The sequence below is a fragment of the Psammomys obesus genome, unplaced genomic scaffold, assembly GCF_907164565.1.
Source record: "Psammomys obesus unplaced genomic scaffold, mPsaObe1.curated_primary_1811, whole genome shotgun sequence".
Taxonomy (NCBI): domain Eukaryota; kingdom Metazoa; phylum Chordata; class Mammalia; order Rodentia; family Muridae; genus Psammomys; species Psammomys obesus.
This window is the reverse complement of record NW_026585504.1, coordinates 68,873,277-68,897,398: the sequence shown is the minus strand read 5'-3', so window position 1 is coordinate 68,897,398 and position 24,122 is coordinate 68,873,277. Positions and strand designations below refer to the sequence as shown.

Genomic DNA, 24,122 nt, shown 5'->3' with positions numbered 1-24,122 from the left:
TCCAACCAAGGTCTATTCATGGAGATAACCTAGAACCCCTGCTCAGATGTAGCCCATGACAGCTCAGTATCCAAGTGGGTTCCTACTAAGGGGAACAGGCACTGTCTCTGACCTGAACTCAGTGGCTGGCTCTTTGACTACCCCAGGCCACAGAGGAGGACAATGCAGCCAGTCCTGATGAGATCTGATAAGCTAGGATCAGAGGGAAGGGGAGGAGGACCTCCCCTATCAGTGGACTTAGAGAGGGGCATGGGAGGAGATGAGGGAGGGACGGTGGGATTGGGAGGGAATGAAGGAGGGGGCTACAGCTGGGATACAAAGCAAATAAAATGTAATTAATGTAAAAAAATTTTTAATTAAAAAATAAATGGCTGAAAGGTACTGCCTAGGTATGGCATAAGGAGATATCTTTAGTTTATTCTAAGATATAGAAAAGCATTCTATAGGGATATTTACGTTTATAAGAGCATATGTTTATAGATTTCATCTCTGGTGGTAGGTTGATGGCTGAATCTCTGTTTTACACTTTTTTTTCTTGATCGTTATTTTGAATAAGCTCTATTGCTTTAAATTTAACACAAACTATGGCAACAGAGCACATAGTTTACAGCAGTGTCTTTGGGGCAGGCTGGTTAGATGGCTGAGGGTTTAGCAGGCATCCTTTCAGCTTTTCATTAGTTTCTTCCTCTCCTCCTCCTGAGTTGCCATGATCTGTCCAGGTTTTGACTACATTATAAGGGGCCTGTATGTGTCATCAAAATTTGAATTTAGCAAAATCTTCAGGTCACTTAGGACAGTCCCTGGGAAGCCTGAATTCTGTTTTCCACACTTACATATGCTGCATGGCTCAGGCTGGACCTGAAGAGATGTACTTGCTGGAAGTTCAAGAAAGTGTGGGCCATCTTGGTTTGGAGATGTAACCTATCTTTTAGCATTTAATTCCATAAATGTGGCAGTGATAGAGGAGAGAAAGAAGAGCCTATGGTGCCTGCAAGTCAGTATACATATCATTTTTCCTATACTTGTTTTTCATTTGTCTTGAGACCGGGTCAAACTCAACCCCCCCCCCCCCCCAGTTTAGCCTTCTAATTGCAGGTGTTGATAACCCTGCTCCCCTCCTCACTCCTAGTTTTAGATTTTCTTACTGTGAATTTTTTTCTACCCTATCCCAGGGATCTTTCTTTCATCAAGGTGATAAATGTAGGCCAGAGATTTCTGGTCAACAGAGTACAGGACTACATCCAGAGTAAGATTGTCTACTACCTTATGAATATCCATGTCCAGCCTCGCACCATCTACCTTTGCCGGCATGGAGAGAGCGAATTCAATCTTTTGGGAAAGATTGGGGGTGACTCTGGCCTTTCATTTCGAGGAAAGCAGGTGAGTAGTTAGTCAATAAGCCGGATTTCTTAAGCTTAATTGTTAGAAGGGTGTGGTGGAGGTCATCTGTTTTATCCCTTCGGCTTAAATCCCATTTGGGCTTAGGCTGTGGTTTCACATAGCCAGGCAAGTGCTAAAGATGTTCTCTGCTTACTGTTCCTAGCTCTGGATTAAAGTATGGGTCACTTGAGACCCTTTCTGCTGTGGTCATTCAGACATCAGAAAATTATTGGGCACCATTTGTGATGTGAGCACAGAGTGCTCTAATTGAATTTCATTTCCTCTTGGGTTTATAGTTTGACAGTGGCTAGTAGTCTCTGTGTGTCTTGTATGTGTGGTATGGCATGTTTTCTTTGTCTAGCTTTTATTTCCAAACCCCAGTTTGCTCAGGCTCTGAAGAAGTTTCTGGAGGAACAGGAGATCCAGGACCTCAAAGTGTGGACAAGCCAGTTGAAGAGAACAATTCAAACAGCTGAGTCCCTTGGGGTCACCTATGAGCAGTGGAAGATCCTAAATGAGATCGATGCTGTGAGTAGGCTTTTCTGATTGAGTTATAATCTAGGTAACTTAGAAAACCATCATCATTAACTAGAAACCGAGCAGTCTGAACCCTGCCGTTTCAGAGCTTAGTTGAGAAAGGGGATAACTACCCTTCATCAGGGCTTCCTGGCTGCTCTAGTACCTGATCCCAGTGTGAGACCCCAGCCACTCTGGCCTCTTCAGAGTGGAGCTAACAGGACTCATTTTCTTTTTCTACTAAGAAAAAGAAACGTCTAATACTCAGTTCTGTAATACTTGCTTTGGTCACTTGGCCAGCAGTTCTGGGAAAGTCCTCCAAAATTCTGTTGGCATTCTTTATTGCTTAGACCAGACAATAACAAATAGAAATTGCATTTCTATTTGTTATTGCTACCAGGGCTCACTGTAGCCCAGGTTGGCCTGGAATTCATGATCTTCCTGCCTCAGTGTCCCAGATGTTGAGATGACAGGCGTGAGTCACCATGCTCAGCTTAGAGTTTCTCTTTCCACCTCTTTACCCTTTTACTTTACCACAAGGCTTCTCTTCCCCTCAGTTTTCCATCCTCCTCTGATTCCTGCTCCCATTACCCTGCAGAGTGCTCCTGACCCTTGACTTCCCTTGCACTAGTAGGACACCTCAAGCTAGACAAACCACCTCTCTCCACAGTACCTCCTGTACATGGCAGCTGGTAACACCCTGACACCTGGCACAGATGGGTGCAGTACACGGAAGGGCTCAATGCATAGTGAGGCTCTGGGGTTCTACAATGTCATCTTTCTCTTCTGGGATGGGGAGAGTGTAGGCTAGCCTACATCCTGAAGCTGTACGGCTCTTTGCAGGGTGTGTGTGAGGAGATGACATATTTGGAGATTGAGAAACAGTACCCAGAGGAATTTGCACTCCGAGATCAAGAGAAGTATCTGTATCGATATCCTGGTGGGGAGGTAAGGCTTCATTCACTTAGAGTAACTGCCTAGTGCTTTGCTGGCCACTGACCATAAGGTGAGGAGAAAGGGTGACTTAGGAATAATTTGTTATCCTTCTTCTGGTCATGCTGTTAAATTCAGCTTAGACAACCAGTATATTTTATTAATTGGTTAAGGTCTCTAGGGAACAGGGTGACAAAGTGTCTTCTGTGTTGAGAAGGTTCTAGGATGAACCTCCTTACCTTTTCATTTGATTCCCTTTTCTTCACTCCTACAAGCTGATAGAATCACCAAGTAAGTATGGGACGTGAATTACTTTATTACCATGTTTTAGGCACTATCCTATTGACATGGCTTCCTAGGGAAATGCATGTGGCGGAGGTAAATAAGTATAATGGCAGAGGTTCAGGAAACCTGCAGAACTCTTTTATTCTTCTATGTACTGCCTATTAATGACTGTTGTGAAGAGATTGAATTCACACTTGCATTTCTTGAACTGTGGTTTTTGGTCTAAATATTGCTTTTGAAAGATCTTGGTATTCTTAAGAAAGCAGGGCAGGAGCAGTTAGGCAGTGTAGAGGCATCTTGCTTCCATGAGCAGTCTCCTGACTCTGGAACTCACCCACCATCTTGGCTGCCAGCATGCTTTGGCCTCTTACCAGCTCTCCTTACTTCCCCCTGAAGTCATACCAGGACCTGGTGCAGCGGCTGGAGCCTGTCATCATGGAGCTGGAGCGTCAGGGCAACATCCTTGTCATCTCCCACCAGGCTGTCATGCGCTGCTTACTGGCCTACTTCTTGGATAAAGGCGCAGGTGCTGTTTGAGGGAAGGAAGTGGGGAGGGGTAATCACAGCCAAAGGGACAGGCTGGACTTGGTGGTACCAGCATTCCTGACCACTGGCTCTTCCTTTCTTCCACTCATATTAGAGTACATTCTTCAGGCAGCAGTGTGGAGCTCCCAGCAGCCATTGGTCAATCACTGCAGTCTGTTGCCACAAAAGCTGTCAGTGGAGGATGGCTGATTTGGTACTGTCTGAGCTGCCTAAAGAGCCAGACTTCAGCTGACATTACTGGTAGCATCAAGGCTGTTGGTTAAATAGTCGATTTGTCTGTCTCATTATTGCAGTTGATTTATTAGAGCAATCTTCAGCCTTTGGGTTGGGAGTAGAGCAGTTGTTTTAGGAAAGTAGTAGGAAGTGTGCTACTCTGGCCCTATCTTTCCCTAGTCCTCAGGCCCCTTGAAGCCTTTGATTAGCTGTTGAGTGTGCAGGTAGGCTACAGTATCCTTTCCAGGAAGCCTTGGCTTCAGAACTTTTGGCTTGCATTTTAGATCTAGATTTTCCTTTCCACTCAGTATATGGGTGACTCCTTTGGACTTGACAGTTTTCTGAATTTTGGGGGAGAAGCTATACAACTCTAGGTGATGGTAGGAGAAAAGAAAACTCATGAGCACCTTAAATTCTCTTTTCCTCAAATGACATTTTTCTGCAACACTCAGACTTTCCTCCCGGGGTCTTCTTTCAGATGAGCTGCCATACTTGCGGTGTCCCCTCCACACCATCTTCAAGCTTACTCCTGTGGCCTACGGTAACTATGAGCATGAGCTGGTGAGCAGTGGGGACGGTTGGGATATAGAAGTTGTCACTGGTGTACCATGGATTCTGCATTCATTGCTTCCTCTTGAAGTGGGGATATGCATATGTGTCTCTTTGGGAGTGCACATATACTCAGCTTCTACTTGAGACTGAAGAGTGTTTTTTTGAGCTCCCTCTTGATGCCTTTCTCTATTCCTCCTCTGCTCCCTCTAACCTACCCCTTTTTTGTTGGTTGTTTATGGCTTGTGGTTGGTTTTATTTTGTTTTATTTTTGAGATGGAGGTCTCACACTAGTTGGCTCTAGCCTGGAACTCCAGCTACTGTGGAACTCAGGACAATTCACCTGCCTCAGTCTCTAAGTACTGGGATTTCAGGAATGAGTGAGCCATCATGCCTGGATATGACAGCTTTTCTTTCCTGTTTTTTGTTTTTTGTTTTTGTTTTTTTTAGGTTGCAAAGTGGAAACAATTAAAATGAATGTGGAGGCTGTGGACACACATCGTGACAAGCCAACTGTAAGTATTTTCTGGTCATCCTGAATCTTTGACTCTTTGGCATCAAGAGACTTGGGTTTCTTTTATGTACAAAGAAAAACAAATCCAGAACTCATGGCCTGTATGGTCTTCTTACTTCCAAGAGGCAAAGATGAGGGAATTTTTAGTTCTTTAAATGAGTACCTCTTCCATGAATCTTAGCCTTGAAAATAAGCAACAGAGAATTGAGTCCAATGTAGAAAGGGTTTGGCTGAAGTGAAATGTACAAATTCCCTTGCCACACTCCCAAGGAAGCTACATTTACAAAGTAGGGTCCAAGGAGGCCTTGCTAGCAAATGCAGGTCACCTCCATCGTCGGTTCTTGGCAACCTATGTGGTCTTAAGTAAGCCCCTTGTTGGTTCCCTTACTGCTCTTCAATGTGATGCCCAGGGATCTTTCCCTGTGACGACCCTTTTATTCTTGTGGGGCTAGGAGCCAGAATCTGCCCTGTGTTCAGAGGAGCAGGAGGAAGAGCAGATGTGCTCAGGAGCATGGTTTGACCTCTGTTGGTAAAGTTTTGGTATGGCTTTCATGTATGTGGTGTCCCTCCATTTCCAATCAGCACAACTTCCCCAAGAACCAAACCCCTGTAAGGATGAGAAGGAACAGCTTTACGCCTCTGTCCAGTTCGAACACAATAAGGCGTCCAAGAAATTACAGTGTTGGGAGCCGGCCCCTCAAGCCCCTCAGCCCTCTCCGTGCCCTGGACATGCAAGAAGGGGTGGACCAGCCGAAGACCCAAGTCAGCATTCCGGTGGTGTAACTGTGTGTTTCCCTCCAGCTTTGGCCTCTTGCCCTTGCCACTAATCAACTAAGAAGTCATTTAACTTTACCCCACTCCTGTTCCAACATTAATCTGAACATGGAATATGAGCTCATGCGTGTGCAGAGCAGCCTTAGCCATTTTCCAGTGTAAACACCTCACCCAGGGGCAAGATGGCAAGTTGGGTCTTTTAGGACAGGTCCTCAGATGGGATGGTCTAAGGAAGGGGAGCCAAGCATGAGTCATAGACTTGGTTCTGTTTCCTGATGTCTGAACCCACTAATGTCTCTGTGAATTGTGTGTGTGTGTAGGTGTTGGGGGGAGGGAGTGTTGACTTAGAGGGAGATATAAAAACCCATTTGTCCTTCACCTGTGTCCTCTTAATCTGTCTTTACACTCTTAACTTCCTGTCATAAGCTTCTCTTTGGATTGTCTGATACGATGCATGGCATTGTGATGTCTTAAAGTAAGGACTGTTGATAGGAGTCTAAGCCCCAGGGTGCTGTCTGCAAGTGGGTCTAGAGCTACACTGGGAGTTTCCCCTTCCCTTCTCCCTTCCTCTCCAGCCAGGTCCTGCAGGGGTCAGCCCAGGCTACAGAACATCCACAGAAAGCCCTGGAGTTTGCAAACGGACATAGGGTGAGAGCTCTTGCCTCTTTTCATGAGAAACAGGCCTCAGGTTTTCCTGCGCTGGGGGCTGGCTCGAAGAATGTGGGCATGTTTTGGTTTGTGTTACTAACTTAAGGAGCCAGACGGTCCTTTGCTGGCTGTGGAGTGGGGCTGGGGGTGGGGTGAAGTCTGACTTACAAATTCACAGGTTAGACTTTTTGTCCTGTGGCTCTCAGTTTCTATGCCATTTTATGTAGCCCATGACCTTTTGGGTGGTTTAAAAGCACCAGGACCCACCATTGAGCCCTGAGTTTCTCCAGGCAATAAGTTTAGTAAAGCTGCTCATTGTTTACCAGTACTTTCTAGAATAATTTCTTAAAGCTAAGTTTTACATGAAAAATTTTATTTTTTGATCATGAAAAAAGTTTTGATGGTGAACTTTACCTCTCTTCTTGGGGGCATTTTGTCTGTGTTAGAAACTATCTCAATATTCCCGGGGTTTGGCTTTTAAAAGTTTGTATGTATCTGTTGCTTGATTAAAGGGGATTCTCTGTACTGGCCCAGGGCCTTGTGCTTGCTGAGAGATCTCTCTGATGCTGAGCTCAGTGCCAGTTCACTCATGTATATTTTCCTTAGTGACAAATCAGAAGAGACAGGTGACTCATTACTTCTCAATTTGTCATGGGATGACTGCTGAGTTGCAAGTTAGCAATTTTCTATGAGACTTTTTCTTGTGCTAGAAAGCTTTTTGCAGTGTTCTTATCCAGAAACATTCCTTTGACTGTGCTGTAGAATTTTTGAAATATACAGCCTGGGTTCCTTTGAATCAGGCTAAGTACTGCTTCAAGATTGGAGTCTAGATAATCCCTTAGGGGTCAATCCACTAAGAGTCAGTCCCAGGTTAAGAAGGCCAACTTGAGGGGCTGAAGAGATGTCTCAGCCATCAAGAACACATGCTGCTCTTCTAGAGATTCAGAACTTGTGCCCAGCCTTCCTGTGGAGTGGCTGCTGCTGTAAGCCTGTAACTCCAGCTCCAGGGTATCTGATGCCCTCTTCTGGGCTCTCCAGGTATTTTCACATATGTAGCTCAAATATATATAGACACACAAATATACATAAATTAAACTAAATCTTCTTCTTAAATCCTACTTTATGAAGCTGGATAGAAAAATACCAGTCTATTGGTTTCTTAGACAAAGTATTATCAGATTGGAAATTCTGAATTCTTGGTTCTGAAAAGACAATTCTTTGGAATTGTGCTGGGGCAGAGCACTATTTTGACTGAAGTAATCTTTCAAAGGCAGGCCTTTCTGTTAGAAAGGTATTGTAGGTTCTAGTCCCATCTGTATCCTTCACACTGCAAGGGGGATGGGCAACAAATTACTGACATCAACACATATCCTTGGGTCCATGCTGAAAATTTTTATATAAGGTGAAGGTGCACTGACCTGGAACCTGTGGCCTGATGGAGGTGATCATTGATTGCTGACATCTGGCCTTGAGAGTCTTACCTTAGTGCCGAGGCTGCCAGCTTCCTGAAACTCATTCCAACACTAAGGAACTGGCAATTTCTGTGAGGCAGTGTGCACTGTCCCGTCTGCCTTTGTTTGTAGGCACTTAGCTTGTATGGGAAACGTGCAAAAAGACAAAACAAAAATCCCCTTTCCTTGCCCTGGAGATTAGAAACAAAAACAAAATAATAACAAATCAACCTTTAAGAGGCTAGGCGTACACACATGTTTAGGGCTCACCAGTTGAGATCGGATAACCTGTCTGAGGGCTTGTTCTCGAGAAGACTGAGTCTCCCTCTCTCAGCAGCTGTTGAATGCCTGTGGCTCTTCCTCTGGAGTGTAGTTTCTATACACACAAATATGTGCATGTATGTATATGCGTGCCACAGTAACTACAGAAGGAATCATGAACTTGAGAGAGTGGGGGGAAACTTTGGAGTAGTTGGAGGGGGAGCACGGGGCCTAGAATACAGTACTGATGTGAAATACCAAAAGTAAAATTTAAAAAGTCAGGAGATGTAATTGATAAATGCATATTTGCAAGAGAATTAATCAGTCTAGAAAAAATGACATTGGAGTAGAGTATAGCTTATCTTCTGACAGTTTTCTTGTTCTATAGCTGTGAGACTCAAGGGGTTGGCATGTCTTCTCCTCACAGTGTGAGGATGAGGTGTGGTCTGTCTGGCTTGTTTACACAGTTGCCTTGTTTGCTGCTTAGTTACTAGCAACCCTGGTCCAAATTTGCATCCAGTATTTTCTTTTGCTTCATGGAAATAGTGATTCTGAGCTACTAAGTGAGAAGAGGAAGAACAGGGATCCAATAACTGAGGACCTAGGGTGGAAGAGGAGACCTTTCTGACCACCTGGAATTGAGCTGGCCTGTTGTAATTGCCACCTTTAGGAGCACATCACTGAATACTGACTGTCAGTCTACTAATTGCTCTTCTGGTTTCCATTGTGTTAGTTCACTGCTCTTACAAGAAGACCTGGGCTAGTCTGTTATCCCTGCATAACAAGGAACAGAAGTTACAGCTGAAAGCAGGAGTCTCTACATCCTTCAGCTTTTAGAGCCTGATCCTTAAGAGGAGCTGAGCAGGAGAACTCAGAATGGAAAGTACTCTTATTCCAGAGTTTAGGAAGTTCCACATCTCAGTTCCCATTGCCCTCCCTTCTCATTACTTACTGGTGGGAGATTTACCTTGCTGTGCTTGTGTCTATGTTTCACAAGCCCTACAAAGAAAATATGACTTCTAGAATACTCTGTATTGAGGCTTTCAATTTTCTTATTGAAAAAATAGGCAAAGGCTTGATCTATCTACCTGTATAAAACAAGGAAGATTGTGTTTGTTTATTTATTTATTTTACACAGCTGAGTGGGAGGTGAAACCCTGAAAAATGGTAGGAAAGGAGCTGAAGATACAGGTCAGTGGTAGAGTACTTGCCTAGCATGTAGGAGGCTCTGGGTTCAATCCCCAGGACTGGGGAAACCAAAACCAGAGCACTAAACAATACTGAATGAGAAAATCGGGAAACAGACTTGAAAGAGCAATCTCAAGGAGATTTAGAGAACTGCTACTGTCCTGTCTTGTTTCTAAACTAGAATTTAGCACTTACTGTTGAGCCAGGTAACAGGATTGCCGCACAAGATCTTGGCTTTTCCCTAGAGGTGATGGACTTACATCAGAAGTGTGGCTAAGAATTTAGTTTTGTAGTGTCCAGAAGACTAGTGGTCTGTTTGCCAACAGTCTATCATTTCTCATTGTATTGATTGGTAAGATATGCACATTATTATAATTCCTTGCCTATTACACATGTTCTACAAGAAAGGAAGTGAATATTTTACATATTTCCATTGTGGAAAAGTTCTATATAACTTTTACTTCTATAGTTATATTTATATAACTATAAAAAGTTATAGCTATATAATTATAACTTTTCACAGACAATTATTGTAAAATAGTGACCAACTTCTTATTATTTTTCAAATGTTGTTGTAGATTACTTGTATGGCATTTTGTGACCCTAGCTAAGGTAAGAACAATTGTGACTTCCTGAAGTCACAGTAACAGTTAAATTGTGACTTGAAGTCATTTCTTCCAGTTCCTTGCTTCAGGCAGGATTTCCCTTTTCCCAGCCATTCCTGAACCTTCTCTAAAAACCTGCCCTGTCCTGGGCTGTAGTGTCTTCACTGAGAGTGCTGCTGTTTTCTTTGCTGTGTGTTTGGCCTTTACTCTTAATCTTAGGCAAAGGGAAATGTGCACCCAAGAATTGATCTTAAGAGTGGGTCAGAGTATTTCTTCCCACAACCTTTCACTGGATATATAACTGATGTGCATGTGACTCAGTTTAAAACATTCTGAACTGTGCATAGTTTTTTGTTGTTGTTGAAGCAACGAGGTCACCTTACTCAGATGTGGTGGTTTTCCTGTGGCAAAAGCAAAGGACTTATCACAAATGGGCATGTAATATAGAGAGGGCTGAATGGTCCTTGTTTGGATGGAAGTGGGCAGACATAGGAAGGCCAATAATAGAATTTTATTGCAGATTTCTTAGTAACAGCACTGCTGAAAGTGGGGATGCCAATCTTTAGTAGCATTCTGATTTATTCTTGTGATATTGATAATGAAATATTGCATCAGGTCCATTTAAAGAATATATAATTGTATTTGAAATGTGTTTTATGTGCATGTCTGTGTAGAACGGGTTAATAAAGTTGTTGAGTAACTTGAACTTGTCAGAAGGCTTCTGGTTTTATTTTTGTGGTTTGTATTTTGAACTGTACTTCCCACCTACTATCTTCTAAAACTGCCTCATCCTGGACAAGCTGATAACGGGACAAGTTCTCAGGATGCTTGTAGTCCAGGGTCATAGGCATGGCTCTGTTTCCTCACCTGGGGGAAGATGGGAAGGACATTATTGGTACTACATCAACTTTAGCAGTCACATGCACCTTCTGGTACCTATGCAAGAATTAAGAATTATAATAGACCATACAACACATACCTTTTATCTGCTGTAAAGAAAAATTGGGGAGATATTTCAGAATTTACTGAGCTGTTATTTCTGCTTGCTTATGGCCAGACTTCAGCCAGTGGTATAAGATGTATTTTGCGTCTTTTGGAGAAGGAGATACAAATGGATGTCCATGTTCTCTTGTCTCATACCAGCACACTAGCAAGGACGCATGGCTTATTAGTAATGCTAATAAGAGGCTTCCTCCTAACCCTACTAAATCAGGATTTTAACAAGATCACTAGGTGGTCTTGTTACAGTGAAAGCTTTCTAAGGGAAAGCATTTCTTACAAGGTAAACATTAAATACTAGTTCATGGTTGATCAACCAGAAGTTGATATACTCTGACTGCTGATGTCAGAGTGGACTAGGGTAACTATATTGTTGGGATCCTCCTCAAAAGCCATGTAGCCCATGACTTTATTGCTGCCGCTGCTGTGTACAGAGATCCAGCCCATCTCTGCTTTATATCTTAGACCTGTAGCTTATGGTCCAGTTCTGAATTAGATATGTGCCCTATGACTGTCATAACATCAGCATCTCAGGGAAAGAAACCATTAAAGTTTACTTGTGCCCCCAGAGTGAGGGTGTGTGTGTCTCCTCACATGCGTTTGGATGTGGGGGTGAGGTAACAGCAGCAGCGCTGGGGATGGGTTCTTTTCACTTTTCTTTGTTCATCATTTGGCTGTGGTATAACAGCTTTGCTTCTCTTTCTGACTCCTAGGAAGTGGAGACTGTGCTGACTGAGCATAGACGCCCCTCAATGGCATCTCTCACATTACTCTCCTGATGTGAGGCTGAGGCCAGACCTCTCCAAGGAACTGGAGCTACTAAAAGGCTTGGGATACCAGCATCATTGAGGCTAGAACAGGAAGTTAAGTGGGAGCTTCTCATTTGAGGCTACCAAAAGCAAGGCCTGGAAAATCTTCACTACATTTTTCCCTCATGCCTAGCAGGAACGTTACTGCATTGTTCCTGAAAATGTCTTTAACAGCCTGAATGAGTTAGTCTTTATCTCTTTTGACTCAAGTTTGCAAATACCATTCTACTTAGGCATTCAATATTCTACTCTGGCTGACTTACTGTATCCTTAGCTGGAGATTTGCCTAACATGGGAATGCACTGCTTCGAAGTTGGTTTCTAGGTGAGGACGACCTTCAGGAAGCCCTTTCTGCTCAGTGAGAGTTGTTTTTTGTGTCTTTTGGAAGTGAGCAGGCTGAAGTGCAGCGTGAGTGCTAGCTGTCACCTCCTGCGGTGTGGGAAATGAGACAGACCACCAGGCAAAAGGAGGGTGTCAGGGACTCAGCTCTGAATGGCTCTTCTCTGCTGACAGAAGAGTAGTATCCATGGCCCTTTTCCATTTAGAGAAGCTTTTCTTCCATGTACTTCGGTGCAGGGTCTGGATGCCAGACTTCCCCAAAGGGGACTGGCCTTTACATTCTCTCATAGCTACTGTGTTTTCTCTCTGAGGCTTGTACCTCACATAACCTCCTGAGGGGTTGGGAATGAAGGCAAGGTGGGACCATCTCCATCCCATAAGGAAATAAAAGTAACTTCTTGAGAATAAATTAAACTGGGGATTTTTTTTTTAATTTTAAAATAGGCAGAGGCAGACATGCCCCTTGCATCCATCTCTGGGATCTCTGGGAAACCCGTGGCTGTGACTGCAAAAGCAGTGGTCCTATGATAGATGCCTGTTCTAGCTGTCACTACTGTGAGCAGCTCATCTCCCACGACACTTGATGCAGCATGGCCTCAGGGCATTAGTGAGTGGATGCTCCTTCTGGGTGAATCCGATTGCTGTTCCTAGGTCACTGAGTATGTGTACACACTGTCACTGCAAATGCACTCCTAGTATGTTACTTTCCTGAGGAAGAATGTGGAAGTCACAAAGAGTATTGTACCTTACAAGTAGAATCTGTGGAGTTTTTTTTTTCCTTTTATTTTTGTTTGTTTCCTTTTCACTTGAAATGCTTACTTGTTGGGCAGAAAGATAAGTAGCAAGACAAGTCATGAAATGTGCTTTTTCTAAATGGTTCTTTTCTATTGTAGACAATACTGGAGACTGTTGCCTAAGTAGGGTGTGATGAACTGCGGGCAGTTCTTTGTCTTCCAACTTGTACCTTACTGTGTATGTACACACATCACCTTGAGAGAGTCTCTTGCCCTGCTTAATGCAGATGATTTTCCCAGGGCTGCTTGCAGCATGCTGTGCTACAAGGGTTTTGTTTTTGTGGTACAAGCTGCTTTCTACATTGAAGTATACTCGTTTCTGATGATCAGGTGGTATTTTTATGAAGCTATTTATTTTGTGTGAGGAGTGTGCATGTATTTAATCAGAATGTAATTTATGTTCTCAGTTTTCCACCAGCAGTGTAGGTGGCTTGAATACTGAGCCTGATGTACGTAGTATTACCTTAAGTTAAATTTGTAAATATCTGTGTATGTGAAAGAATGATAACTATGTTATGACAGTAGATTTTTTTTTAAAAAATTTCTCATTGATTTTATTATAAACCAAGAAATGTATTTCTCTGCAGAAAAGTTCTCTGTTGGTTACTTAAAACCATGCTGAATTATCTGGGTAACATGCACTGCTTTTGTAATAAGAAAATAAAGTTATTTTTAATTAAAAGATACAATGCATTTTCAATTCACACATGAAAGACATCATTTGGTACATTACATATGTACAAAATATTAATATTTTCCAAAATGTACTTAAAAGTTTGTTGAGAACTGAGTCTGAAGTTATTAAATGATATCTATGTTTCTAGCTATTGTGTTTTCAGTTAGTGACTATCAGGTTCTCCTAGCATTTCAAAGTCAGTAGCATTGTTACAACTATGCAATGTTACTAGTGTAGACATTTATTCATTGATTTAGAAATATTTACTGACTGCCCTGATGATTGCCAGGTAATCTCAAACCAGTTCTGGGAAGCTGTAGGCAAGTAAGGTTAAACATACTTCCTTAAGCTGGGGGCAGGGCTATTAAGCCTCCTTAAGTCTTAGAGGCCACTGAGGATAGGCCCCTCCTGGTTGACTTTTGAGCCCACCTATTATTTCCTTGATAACACCAGAAAGGCAAGTCCAGTAGGATTTAATTTACTGTATGAAAAGGTGGAGATACCTCGAATTGTTGAGGTCTATTAAGGTAAAGCTACTTCCTCCTGATCAAAAGAAGAGGATGTAAGTTTTACCTCTCCCCTAGGTAGAGAACTAACATTCTAAGCCTCATAAAACATTATATACTACTGTCTTCTGTTAAGAAGAGTTAACCACCTGGACCTGTCAACCACCTGGCCAGTAGTCCACCCCCAGGAAATTTATTTTCTTGATGCAATATTAAGGAGAGGGAAGAATAACCAATTAAATCAGGCAACAGGACAAGATAGCTAAGTCCCTCCTTTGGAGCAGACAAAGCACTTCTGTCAGGCACTGCAGAGGCCTTCTGCTCTCAGAACATACACCTTTCCCTTCAGTCCTTCTTTCTAAGAGGCCAAAAGTAGAAGTATGTCTTGCAGGCACTCTGGGAAGTATCCCCTCCCCACCCCTGCTTGTCAACCTCCATTGCATACCACATGGCTTTATTTCTTTCTCTTCACCACCTCCCTCCTCTTAGCAGCTTCCTGCTTTGTTGTTTTTCCTTCAAACTAATAAAATTGTTTTCTTCTGATTTGGTTTTAAAATTCTTTTATCAATTAGACTAAGAGCACAAAAAGAAATTCTCTGGTCTCTTGTAATGATTGAATGTTCATTCTTCAGTAGTGAGCGCAAGACTGAGGTAGCTACTAAGTGGAAGCCGATCTGGTGTGGGTGAATGTACTGAGGCATTCAAAACGAGGCTGCTGTGGCTCACAGAAGGCTGGGCTCAGAACAAGTCCACCACTACCTACAAGGAAGACATCAGTTATTTATAATGAGTTCTAGCTACAACGTGTGGATGCCAGTTCAGAGCAGGTGGCTCTGCTGGGCCATTTCTGATTCAAGGTGAAGACTATCGTTCTTTCTACCAATACTTCACTTACTCCAGGACACTGTAACATTGAAGCAATGGCTGACTGCCCATGCAGAAACTCCTACCAGCTCATAAAAGCAGCCCTTTCAGTAGTCTATTGTTAGACATTGTCTCCCTCTGTCTTGCGCACTATCAAAGTACTGAAGTGTGTCTGAGAAACTCGTTTTCTGCCTTCTTGTGTCTTTGGTGCATCCATTCACAGCCTGCATTATCACCTGCCTGTCAGTGATACCCCTGACACAGAAGAGAATTTAGAAAAGTGAGGAGGGAGTGACACTCGGTTTGGTCTTTGCTGGGAAAGTACCATTGATTGGCACCCCATCTTCTGTCCTTAAAGCTGGAGAGTTGTAGGCAGTGGACTGTAAACACTGGCAAATATTGACAAAAGTCAAGGTCATGGCAGGACTATTTGGCCCATGCCTGCTGAGGAAGGATAAACCTGCAGTTTAAAGTGATTGGTCAACTGTTTTGCGTTTCTAGAAACTGGGAAATCTATTAAAAATATTTTTTGTGGTTGCAAAGCCACTGGATATACAGTCTTATTTCTGCGGTTCTTTCCTGTTACAGGGTAGACCCCCCCCCCTTTTTTTTTCATATTTGTTCCAGGGAAAAAATAGAACTCCTTCTCTAGAAGGAAGTTATTCTGATCTTAAGTGGTTAGATGCTTTTGACTAAACTCAGGGTTTAATTCCATCCTGGGTCAAGTAACTTCTCCCCAAATGCTTAGTTGGATTGTGTGCTGTCTGATGTGGCTGATTTCTTCTTTAGCTGGTAAGTATGATTTCCATACAAGATAGATCATGTCAATTTGTATGTGACTAGGCATTCTGTATAGGGTTTAATGAAATTTGCATTATGATATTTATTGAAAGTTCTGTTAAGGTGTATGCTCTATACTTATTGGAGGCTTAGTATACATTGGTCATAGTCTTGCTCCCTGAGATGGTGGCCATTGCTGACTTGCTCTACTTAGTCTGGGATCTCAAAAAGTGACAGTTTCAAAAATCCTGAAACATCTTCTATTAAAAACTGTAGAACTGACACTTGGGAAGGGATTGGTTGTTCAGGAATGGATAACTTATTTCTGAGTTTAACTATGATGCCTTCTGTTTGGAAGTATAACTTTAGAAATTCCTGGAGAATGAGGGATGGTGATACTCATACAATGGAAGAGAGAGGGCAAGGAGTGAGGATTAGTCCAGCAAAGTGAGTGAGGGTTAGTCCACTCAGAGGGAGGGATCTGGTGGGGTGTCCTTGCAGCCAGTGATACGCCAAATGATTCTTTTCGTTGTTGTTGCTGTTTTCCTTCTCACAGAGGGCTGTTCAAAACTTCCTCCAGTGGACAATAGTGTATTTGTTGGAAAGGAGATAGAAGGACAGACTCTGGGGATTTACCTTTGTATCAAAGGCTACCACTTGGTGGGAAAGCAGTCTTTTGTCTTCAGTTCCTCAGAGGAATTGGATGTCTCCCTCCCTGAGTGCCACTGTAAGTTGGGTTTTTTGTTGTTGTTGTCCATATTGTCATCTCCTAAATATTCTTTTATGTCCTCCTTCCTGTAGGCCATGGTAAAATTGTAAAAACTTCTCTCGGGTGCCTCTAAGACAGGATCTCACTACAGTAGCTCATCATGTTCTTCTTGAATTTGATATGTCGCCCCTAGTGACCTGGAACTTGCAAGCCCTCTGCCAGTGCTGGGATTTCAGGCACATCACCAATGCCTGGCCATCATGTTACTTTTAAACTAGGAAAAAAATGTATTCTCAGTTTATATATGTGATAAGTGCACGATTAAGTTCTGATTTACATTGCCTTTTTGAAGCCTGGGGAAGTGTGACTTTTACTTCTTCCTAGCCTCTTAGAGCACTGAATGTTCTCTTTTTCAGTGGGCCACTGTCCCAACCCTGTACTGGAAAATGGCACAGTCAGTTCTTATGGGCCTGTGAATGTAAGTGACAAAATTATGTTTAAATGCAATGACGGTTACATCCTCAGGGGAAGCAACTGGAGTCAATGCCTAGAGAACCACACCTGGGCACCTCCCTTTCCCATCTGCCAAAGCAGTAAGTACTGTTTAGTATTGTCACTCTGGGTAAAATTGCTTTTTGGTGCCATATTAGTGTACAAGCCAGAATAAAACCTTTACTTCCCATCTTGTTGAGTTACTTCCCCTATAACCCATTTTTCCTGCTCTCCTCTCTTCTCTCTCCACCTCTCAAAGAATACTACAGGGAGATACAATTGCCATTTGTTTATATAATATGTTCCTTTGTGAGTAATTCCTGCTATAGGGCACAACTTCTGACCCTCCTGCCTCCACTTCCTGAGTGCTGGGACTATAGGTGTGCCACTGTTCCTGCTATCCGATGCTGGTGATCAAACCCAGGGGGTCCGTGCATGGCAGGCAGGCGCTCTACCAGCCAAGTGATGCCTTCCACCCTACTTTGCCTTTCCTTGTACTCTACCAGTTGGCATCGTGATTGCATGTCGCTCTGTTCCTTGAGCTCTGCCAGTCAGAAAGGATTCACCAGTTCCTTGTAATCCAAGGAATGAGCTGGGCTAAGTCTTTTGCATGGACAGTTATGATTTTCATGACAAAGAGAACATGTTCCCGGGTCTCACTCATACAGTTGTGAAGATGCAGCCTGCTGTATACACAGCATAGGGAGCGCTGTCCATTGACTGTACCCGCTCTTACAAATCTCACTCCAAGATGTCTTTCCCTTAGGAGACTGTGAACCTCCTGGGATTCCTGACCATGGCTATTTTGAAGGAGAAAATTTCACCTCAGAATCTGTTGTTACTTATTTCTGTGAAAGCGGGTAAGCACATGGCCTTTCAGACATGGGATAGTGCTCCCTGGCTGCTTGGCTTTGGAGAATGACTGTCTGTGTCTACCCGATCCCCTCATTTCCTACTGCTGTAGGACTCTGGCTCATTCAGATTTTCAAATCTTTAGCGCAGAAGCTCTCTCCGATATCTAGAAAGCAGATACCTAGTAGAGTACTCTGTTTATCCTAGTTGTGGTAGTTACTTTTCTGTTGCTGTGATAAAAGACTGGGAGCAAGGTAATGTGTAGAAGGAAGCATTGATCTGGGCTTATGGTTCCTGAGGGTTGAGACTCCAGTACTATCATGACAGGGGGCATGACATCAGGTCTGTGATGGCTGGAGCAGCAAGCAGAGAGCTCACATTGTAACCTGCAAGCACTAAGCAGGAGTCTTTAAACCCTCAAAGGCCCCCTGTAGTGATACACTTCCTCTAACAGGGCCACGCCCCCTAAATCTCTCCAAAGCATACTACCAACTAGGGATGAAGTATTCATGTGCTGGAGACTGTAGGGGACACTTCATTCAAACTCCCACACTAGTGAAAGTACTCGTTTCTTCTCAATTACTCAGAATACATGTTCTCTAAATAATCTGTTACACAAATCCAAAGCCCAGTGGAGGAACAGGGTCCCTGCTGCGTACTTAGGGGAAACAAGAATGTTTAGTAGAGGAATGTCTGCACCACTGGGTGAGATACTTCCTATGGTGTGGTCTGGTGTCAGGAGAGCTGTGGGAGCTGGGATAACATTCCATCAGGCTGGGACTCGGGGGAGAGAAAGGAAAAGGATACTGCAGGGAGATGCAATTGCCATTTGTTTATATAATATGTTCCGTTGTGAGTAATTCCTGCTACAGGGCACACTTTAATCTTGTTGGATCATTTTTCTAGCATGATAGACATAACAGTGGTTAGGACCTTTTAGGTTTACATAGGGTATTTTGTGGATGGTGTTACTTCAGTTTGATCTGAGAGGAGCAAGTTTCTGTTAGGTCCCCATGCTGGTTAAAAAGACCTACCCATTTAACTTTTCATCTAAAGGCCATGGGCTTCCATTGGGTAATTATGACTATTACCCAGTTATGGCTGGCTTGTTTTTCTGAGGCCTTTTATTGAGTGTTCTCAAGACTTTAGAGAGATAAGTGGGAGTCTGTCTTTAAAGCCTGATTCAGTTACTTATTCATCTGTTTGATGTGTCCTGCTCCTGATGAATCCTGATCCAATTGGGCTGAAGGGTAGGTGGAAGGCCTTGGTTACTCATCTCCTGTTTCACATCATAACCTAAAAAATGGTCTTGGCAGTTTTCAGTTACCTGTGGATTTCCATATAGAGAGCTTAGTCCAGTAAGCACTGCATGGTAGTCTTTTGGATGGTTCTTTTCTTGACAAATTTGTAGAAGTCTAGTGACAGTGTTAGCACATATCAACTTAAACTGGGCTTACCCTGAGCCTGCTAGAAGGTTCATATTTTCCATCTTACTGTGTGCCACGGATATCATTGAGAACATCCACATAATTTTGATAAGCATTTAAAATGTCTGTCCTCCAAGTCTCCATTATGTTGTAACAGGTTACATCACTCTGGCCTGTATGCCCCATTCAGCTGTGTGGCCTGGCAGGGACTTTTTCAGTCTGACCAGCTTCATTATTTCCAGGTCATTGTAAGGACTGGTGAGCAGCAGCAGCTATAACATTACTTGTTTGTGTTGTATGTTATCCCTCACATGTCTCCTTGGCTCTGTCCCCACATTGAGTGTCTCTGTTAATGGACCTCTGCTAAGTTTGCCAGTAAGGAAGCCAAAATGGAGGAAGGCCTTTGAACATGGCCCACCTTTCTGTGCTTATATTTAGGAGTTTCTCTTCTCACATTACTAGCATCCATACTATGTGGAGTTTGGCCCACTGACTTCTGTAAACTTGACCTTCAGCAACACAAAAACTTTCTGTCTTCCAGTAATAAGTACTGCCAACTGTTAGGGGTGATTTTATTTTGCTGACCCATCACTTTTTAATTGCCTTTCATCTCTTCACTGATGAGTGGTGGTCCAATATTTCATTAGGTATAGTCACTCCTTCTGTCTGATAGTTAACGGGGTACCAAAACCATTGGAGTTCTCTACTGAGTAGTATGTGCTATCTACCCCTTCTGTCTGAGATGTTCTCATTTAACTAAACTAGTTATCAGCACTGTACCCGACTGTGGGTAGGTCTGCAACTAACGTATCTGGCTTCCAGTAATCAGTGTCTTGACAACAGCTCTAGGTGAATGGGTTTTGTGTTTATTAGGACTTCCTGAGCAGTACACTGTTGTTTTCCACCAGACACATACACAGTTAGCCTCTTAGGGCATGTTAATCATCTGTATACTGTCCTTGCTTCACAGCTTATTTTGCTTCCTTACATGCTGTGGAATGAGCTTCTGTCCAGCCCCATACCTCTTGCTTTGTATTCAAATTATAGAGTAGCCTTAGGTGGGAAGGGCCAGGTATGAGATGGAAGCCCTCTAATAGCCAACTAGACCCACAAATCTCTGTATTTGCTTAACCATGTAGGGAGGCAGGAAAGCCTGTACCCAGTCTGTTACATCTGTGGCAATACTTCCATTTTATTGTAACAGACAACACTCAAATATTTCATAAACAATCCAGGTCCTTGGACTTTGTCTGGATTAATGTCTCATCAATGTAATGCAATATTTGAACAGTTGCTGGTTTGGTCCGTTTTGCTAGGTCAGATATTGTTATCTGATGGCATATTGTGAGGCTGGGTAAATAACCCTGAGCAACATGGTGAAAGTCCACTGATGGCTTTCCCGGATGAAGGCAAATGCTCTTGCCATTCAACTACTACCAGAGCTTAAAAAAAGAAAATTATTTGCCAAATCCAGTACATGGAACACAGTGGTGATGGTCCAATTGTGTGCTCAAGAATTAAACAATATAGCAGTGTTGAATATATGCAAATACACCTTATTTAATTCCCAGTAATCCAATCTCCTTAGCTATGCCCCATCAGGCTTTTGCATAGGGCATGAGAGCAAATTAAAGGGGTTACATACCAGCACAGTGATGTTTACCTTTCCCAATTAATGGATCGTTTCTGTAATCTCTTGGTGCTCCCCCAGACCCTTAGAAAGTAGTGGCATGTAACCCTGGAGTTAGTGGTGCCACTGATGTGGTTTCTCAAGATTGGATTTTTGGCCAAGACATGTTTGTTTTCTGTGCACCTTAACCAAAGTTTCCCATGGTACTTTGCAAGCACTTTCCCCATAATATGTCTACTCTCACAATATATACAGGGATTATGGTATAGACCTTTGAGGGCATATGCCTCAGTCTCAAAGTGAGCACTGGGCTGTCTGTGCACCGGAGCTCTCAGTTCCTGTTAAATGGTTCTTAAACTTGCTGGGTTTCTATTATAATTGTATGTTTGGCCCCAGTAGCTAGCTGCATAGTGACTCTCTGTGTTAGAGACCAATTTCTAGCCAACTCCAAATGAGGAGTCTGTTTCATGGGTGTGGAACCTTGGACCAGGTCTATTCATTCTTTTCTCCAGAACCAGAGACTCACTGTACTGTCTGAAGGAGGCAGTGGAAAAGGCCCAGGGAAGCCTATCTTCTCTCGTGGCATTTCCAGCTGGAGGATAGGTCCAGTTTTTACCTTTATGCACTCGCGTGCGCGTACACACACACACACACACACACACACACACACACACACACACACTCACACTCAGCTATTCCAAAGTTCTAAAGGTACACACTGTCTTTTCATAAATAGGAGTTGGAATCTTTTCTTAAGGGAATAATTTCCAATGTTTTATTTTCTACATTTGGCTCATTGTCTATTTTTTAGGTTGTATTATTGCCTGACAATTTCATACATGAAAATAATGTATATTGGTCATTTTTAACCTCCTTACACAACCTTACTCACTAATCTCTCTCCCACTCCCAACAAATTCCTTCTTTCCAACAAGTTTCTCTCCTATTCCTCTGGTGTTAGTGTGTGTGTGTGTCACCCACTGAGATTAATTAGGGCTGTTTGTATTTCGGAGACTTTTCTTGGGCCACTCTCTTTTATAGTCTGAGTACAGTATACCCCTGTATTTTGTCTCTGTCTCCACTGAACCTGTCACTCTTTGAGCTCCTTTTTATATTTGTTGGCGTTGGCATAGCATAGCTATCACAACAATATAAGAGCTCACACATGACTGGAGATACTCAGCGAAAGACAACATCGCTCATCTCTATTATACAAGTCATTATAAACACCAGAAAAAGTCAAAACACACATAGCCTGTTCACGCCATGTCCCTTCAAATATGACTGCAATTTCGTCATTGATGTCTGTTTTTCCCTTGGCATGGAGATGTCTTTAGAGTTGAGCATAGTATGTCTGATGGCAATAGTTAGCCATATTGGCAGTAGCTCCACAATTACAGTGCAGCTCCTGATGGCCTTCATGCCCCACAGTCTCAGTGGGAGGCACACTTTGTTTTAATCTTGAACTTGGCTGTCAGTTCCACTAACTCTACAGGAGTGGAGGGGTGCATTAGGGAGAGGCAGGCAGCCTGAGACAAACAGATTGTGTGGGTCCATATCTTCAAGGGATTTCCATGTTAGGTCTTCTGTGTCTTGGTAGCCTGCTGCAAAATCATACTTGTGAACTTTCAGCTGCTGGGTCAAGCTTTTTGGTGTGTCCTTGCTTTTGAGTGGTGCCGCTCTGGCATCTCTTTTTATTTTATTTTACTTTATTTTATTATTTTATTTTATTTTATTTTTCTTTATTAATTACACTTTACTCACTTTGTATCCCCCCCACCCCGTGGTTCCCTCCCTCCTGCCATCTGGCATCTCTAAGTTGAGCTCTTCCTGTAATCTTTCCACTTGTGAGCCAGCTGTTATTCTTTTGTTGATGGCTTCTGTGAGCCAGCAGGATTGTCATACATAGGCAGCCGCAGCTGTTCAGTTTTCCTTTTGCTTTCCCAAAAATGATTTGTTTGTTGCCTTTAACCTGGGTATCAGTTGTCCTTTTGAGGTAGCCCCATACTCACAAGGTACTTCCCACAAAGCATAATGGGGCTACATCAAATCACACAGGTGGTTTAGGGAAGCCTGGGACTGCCCTGGAGGAACCCATGTCCACATTCAGACTTGTTCACTCCATTCCCCCTTGCAATTCTGCTAACAAGACCAATTTTTAAAAAATTTCTTAAGTAAGGCCTCAGAGGCTTTAAGAGTGACAACTATTTCAAGATACCAAAGAAAAAAATCTCAGAGGACTCAATGGAAGTTTGGACATCTTTTATTTTCAAGCAACCCTTGGTACCGTCAGGCCAGAAAACAAGGATCTGCACCATGCTGACTAATAGAGTAGCATCTATATACAGAGGGAACAGAGACAAATTGGATCCCAGTATTCAGTGTTGCAAAAACAAACTCCTCATGGCTATGTTCAGCATGTTCAGGCCATACCTTCCTTCCTGTTTTACTGTCTTCAAAGGAGAGAAATGCCCCCCCATCAGCACATATGCCTCACATATGACTACACTTTTTAGAACACCTGTAAGAACAGGGCTACTCTGTCAAATATAGACAATGGAATATTTCCCACAGAATCAAAGAGCAGAATCCTTAAGGAAACAAAAATTAAGACATATAATGATTTAGTGTTTAGACCCTTAAAGCATTGTAGTAAGATCTAACCCTCCTTTATATGGTCTGCTCTCCCTCCCTGATGGGTCTCTGCCTTTTTTTTCTCTTGTCTTAATTTAGGTCATGTAACTTGAAGCCTTTAAGTCCCACCTCTCAGTTTTGTATCATTTTTTTTTTTCTGATCACAGGCCACTGCTCCCCTTTAGCCCATTCATATGTACCTTTAATTTAGAGCCTGATACAGATGCCTGTTCAGATTATGAATGATCAAACACTTCTTCCCTCACTAAGCTGCTCCCTCCCCTGCTCCAATACACTGCCTCTGAAGTTCTCATTTCTTCTATGTTATTCTGGATTGACTCCTCCCTTGGATCTGCCCACCATTTCAGGAGAGCTGTTTTAATTCATAGCTGTTTTGTTAGAATGAGATAACTAAGAGGCAGGAAGGTGGATTTGATCACAGTTTGAAACACTAAAATAGAGCTACACAAAACCAGCCTCCATTGCCCACCTTAACAAAAAACCCCAGAATTGCCAAAACAATCCCGTACAACAACAGGTCTTCTGGAGGTATCTCCATTCCTGATCTCAAGCTGTACTGCAGAGCAATAGTAATAAGAGCTGCACAGTACTGGCATGGAAACAGAATGATGGGTCAATGGAATTGAACAGAAGACCCAGAAATAAACACACACACCTACAGATACTTGATTTTTGACAAAGAAGCCAAAACCATACAATGGAAAAAAGACAGCATCTTCAACAAATG

At 42.8% G+C, this 24,122-nt stretch overlaps 2 protein-coding genes across 9 annotated transcripts in view; both read left to right on the top strand.

Moving 5' to 3' along the window:
* Positions 1–13,458, top strand: part of Pfkfb2 (6-phosphofructo-2-kinase/fructose-2,6-biphosphatase 2) — a 28,098-nt gene extending 14,640 nt beyond the window's left edge. For 6 of the 8 annotated variants that reach the window (XM_055602425.1, XM_055602440.1, XM_055602409.1 and 3 more), the window contains 7 exons: positions 1,173–1,380; positions 1,762–1,908; positions 2,740–2,844; positions 3,511–3,640; positions 4,352–4,414; positions 4,873–4,937; positions 5,519–10,569. In XM_055602425.1, the coding sequence (XP_055458400.1) occupies positions 1,173–1,380; positions 1,762–1,908; positions 2,740–2,844; positions 3,511–3,640; positions 4,352–4,414; positions 4,873–4,937; positions 5,519–5,719 (919 nt within the window). In that variant the 3' untranslated portion in view covers positions 5,720–10,569. Of the gene's footprint in view, positions 1–1,172; positions 1,381–1,761; positions 1,909–2,739; positions 2,845–3,510; positions 3,641–4,351; positions 4,415–4,872; positions 4,938–5,518; positions 10,570–11,575 lie in introns of those variants that run through there. The other 2 variants (XM_055602453.1, XM_055602452.1) reach the window with 2 other exon arrangements.
* A 1,815-nt stretch (positions 13,459–15,273) lies between these two features.
* C4bpb (complement component 4 binding protein beta) overlaps positions 15,274–24,122 on the top strand; it is an 11,503-nt gene continuing 2,654 nt past the window's right edge. The window contains exons 1-4 of the mRNA XM_055602340.1: positions 15,274–15,642; positions 16,187–16,357; positions 16,756–16,932; positions 17,598–17,691. Of these exons, the coding sequence (XP_055458315.1) occupies positions 15,591–15,642; positions 16,187–16,357; positions 16,756–16,932; positions 17,598–17,691 (494 nt within the window). The 5' untranslated portion in view covers positions 15,274–15,590. The remainder of the gene's footprint in view (positions 15,643–16,186; positions 16,358–16,755; positions 16,933–17,597; positions 17,692–24,122) is intronic.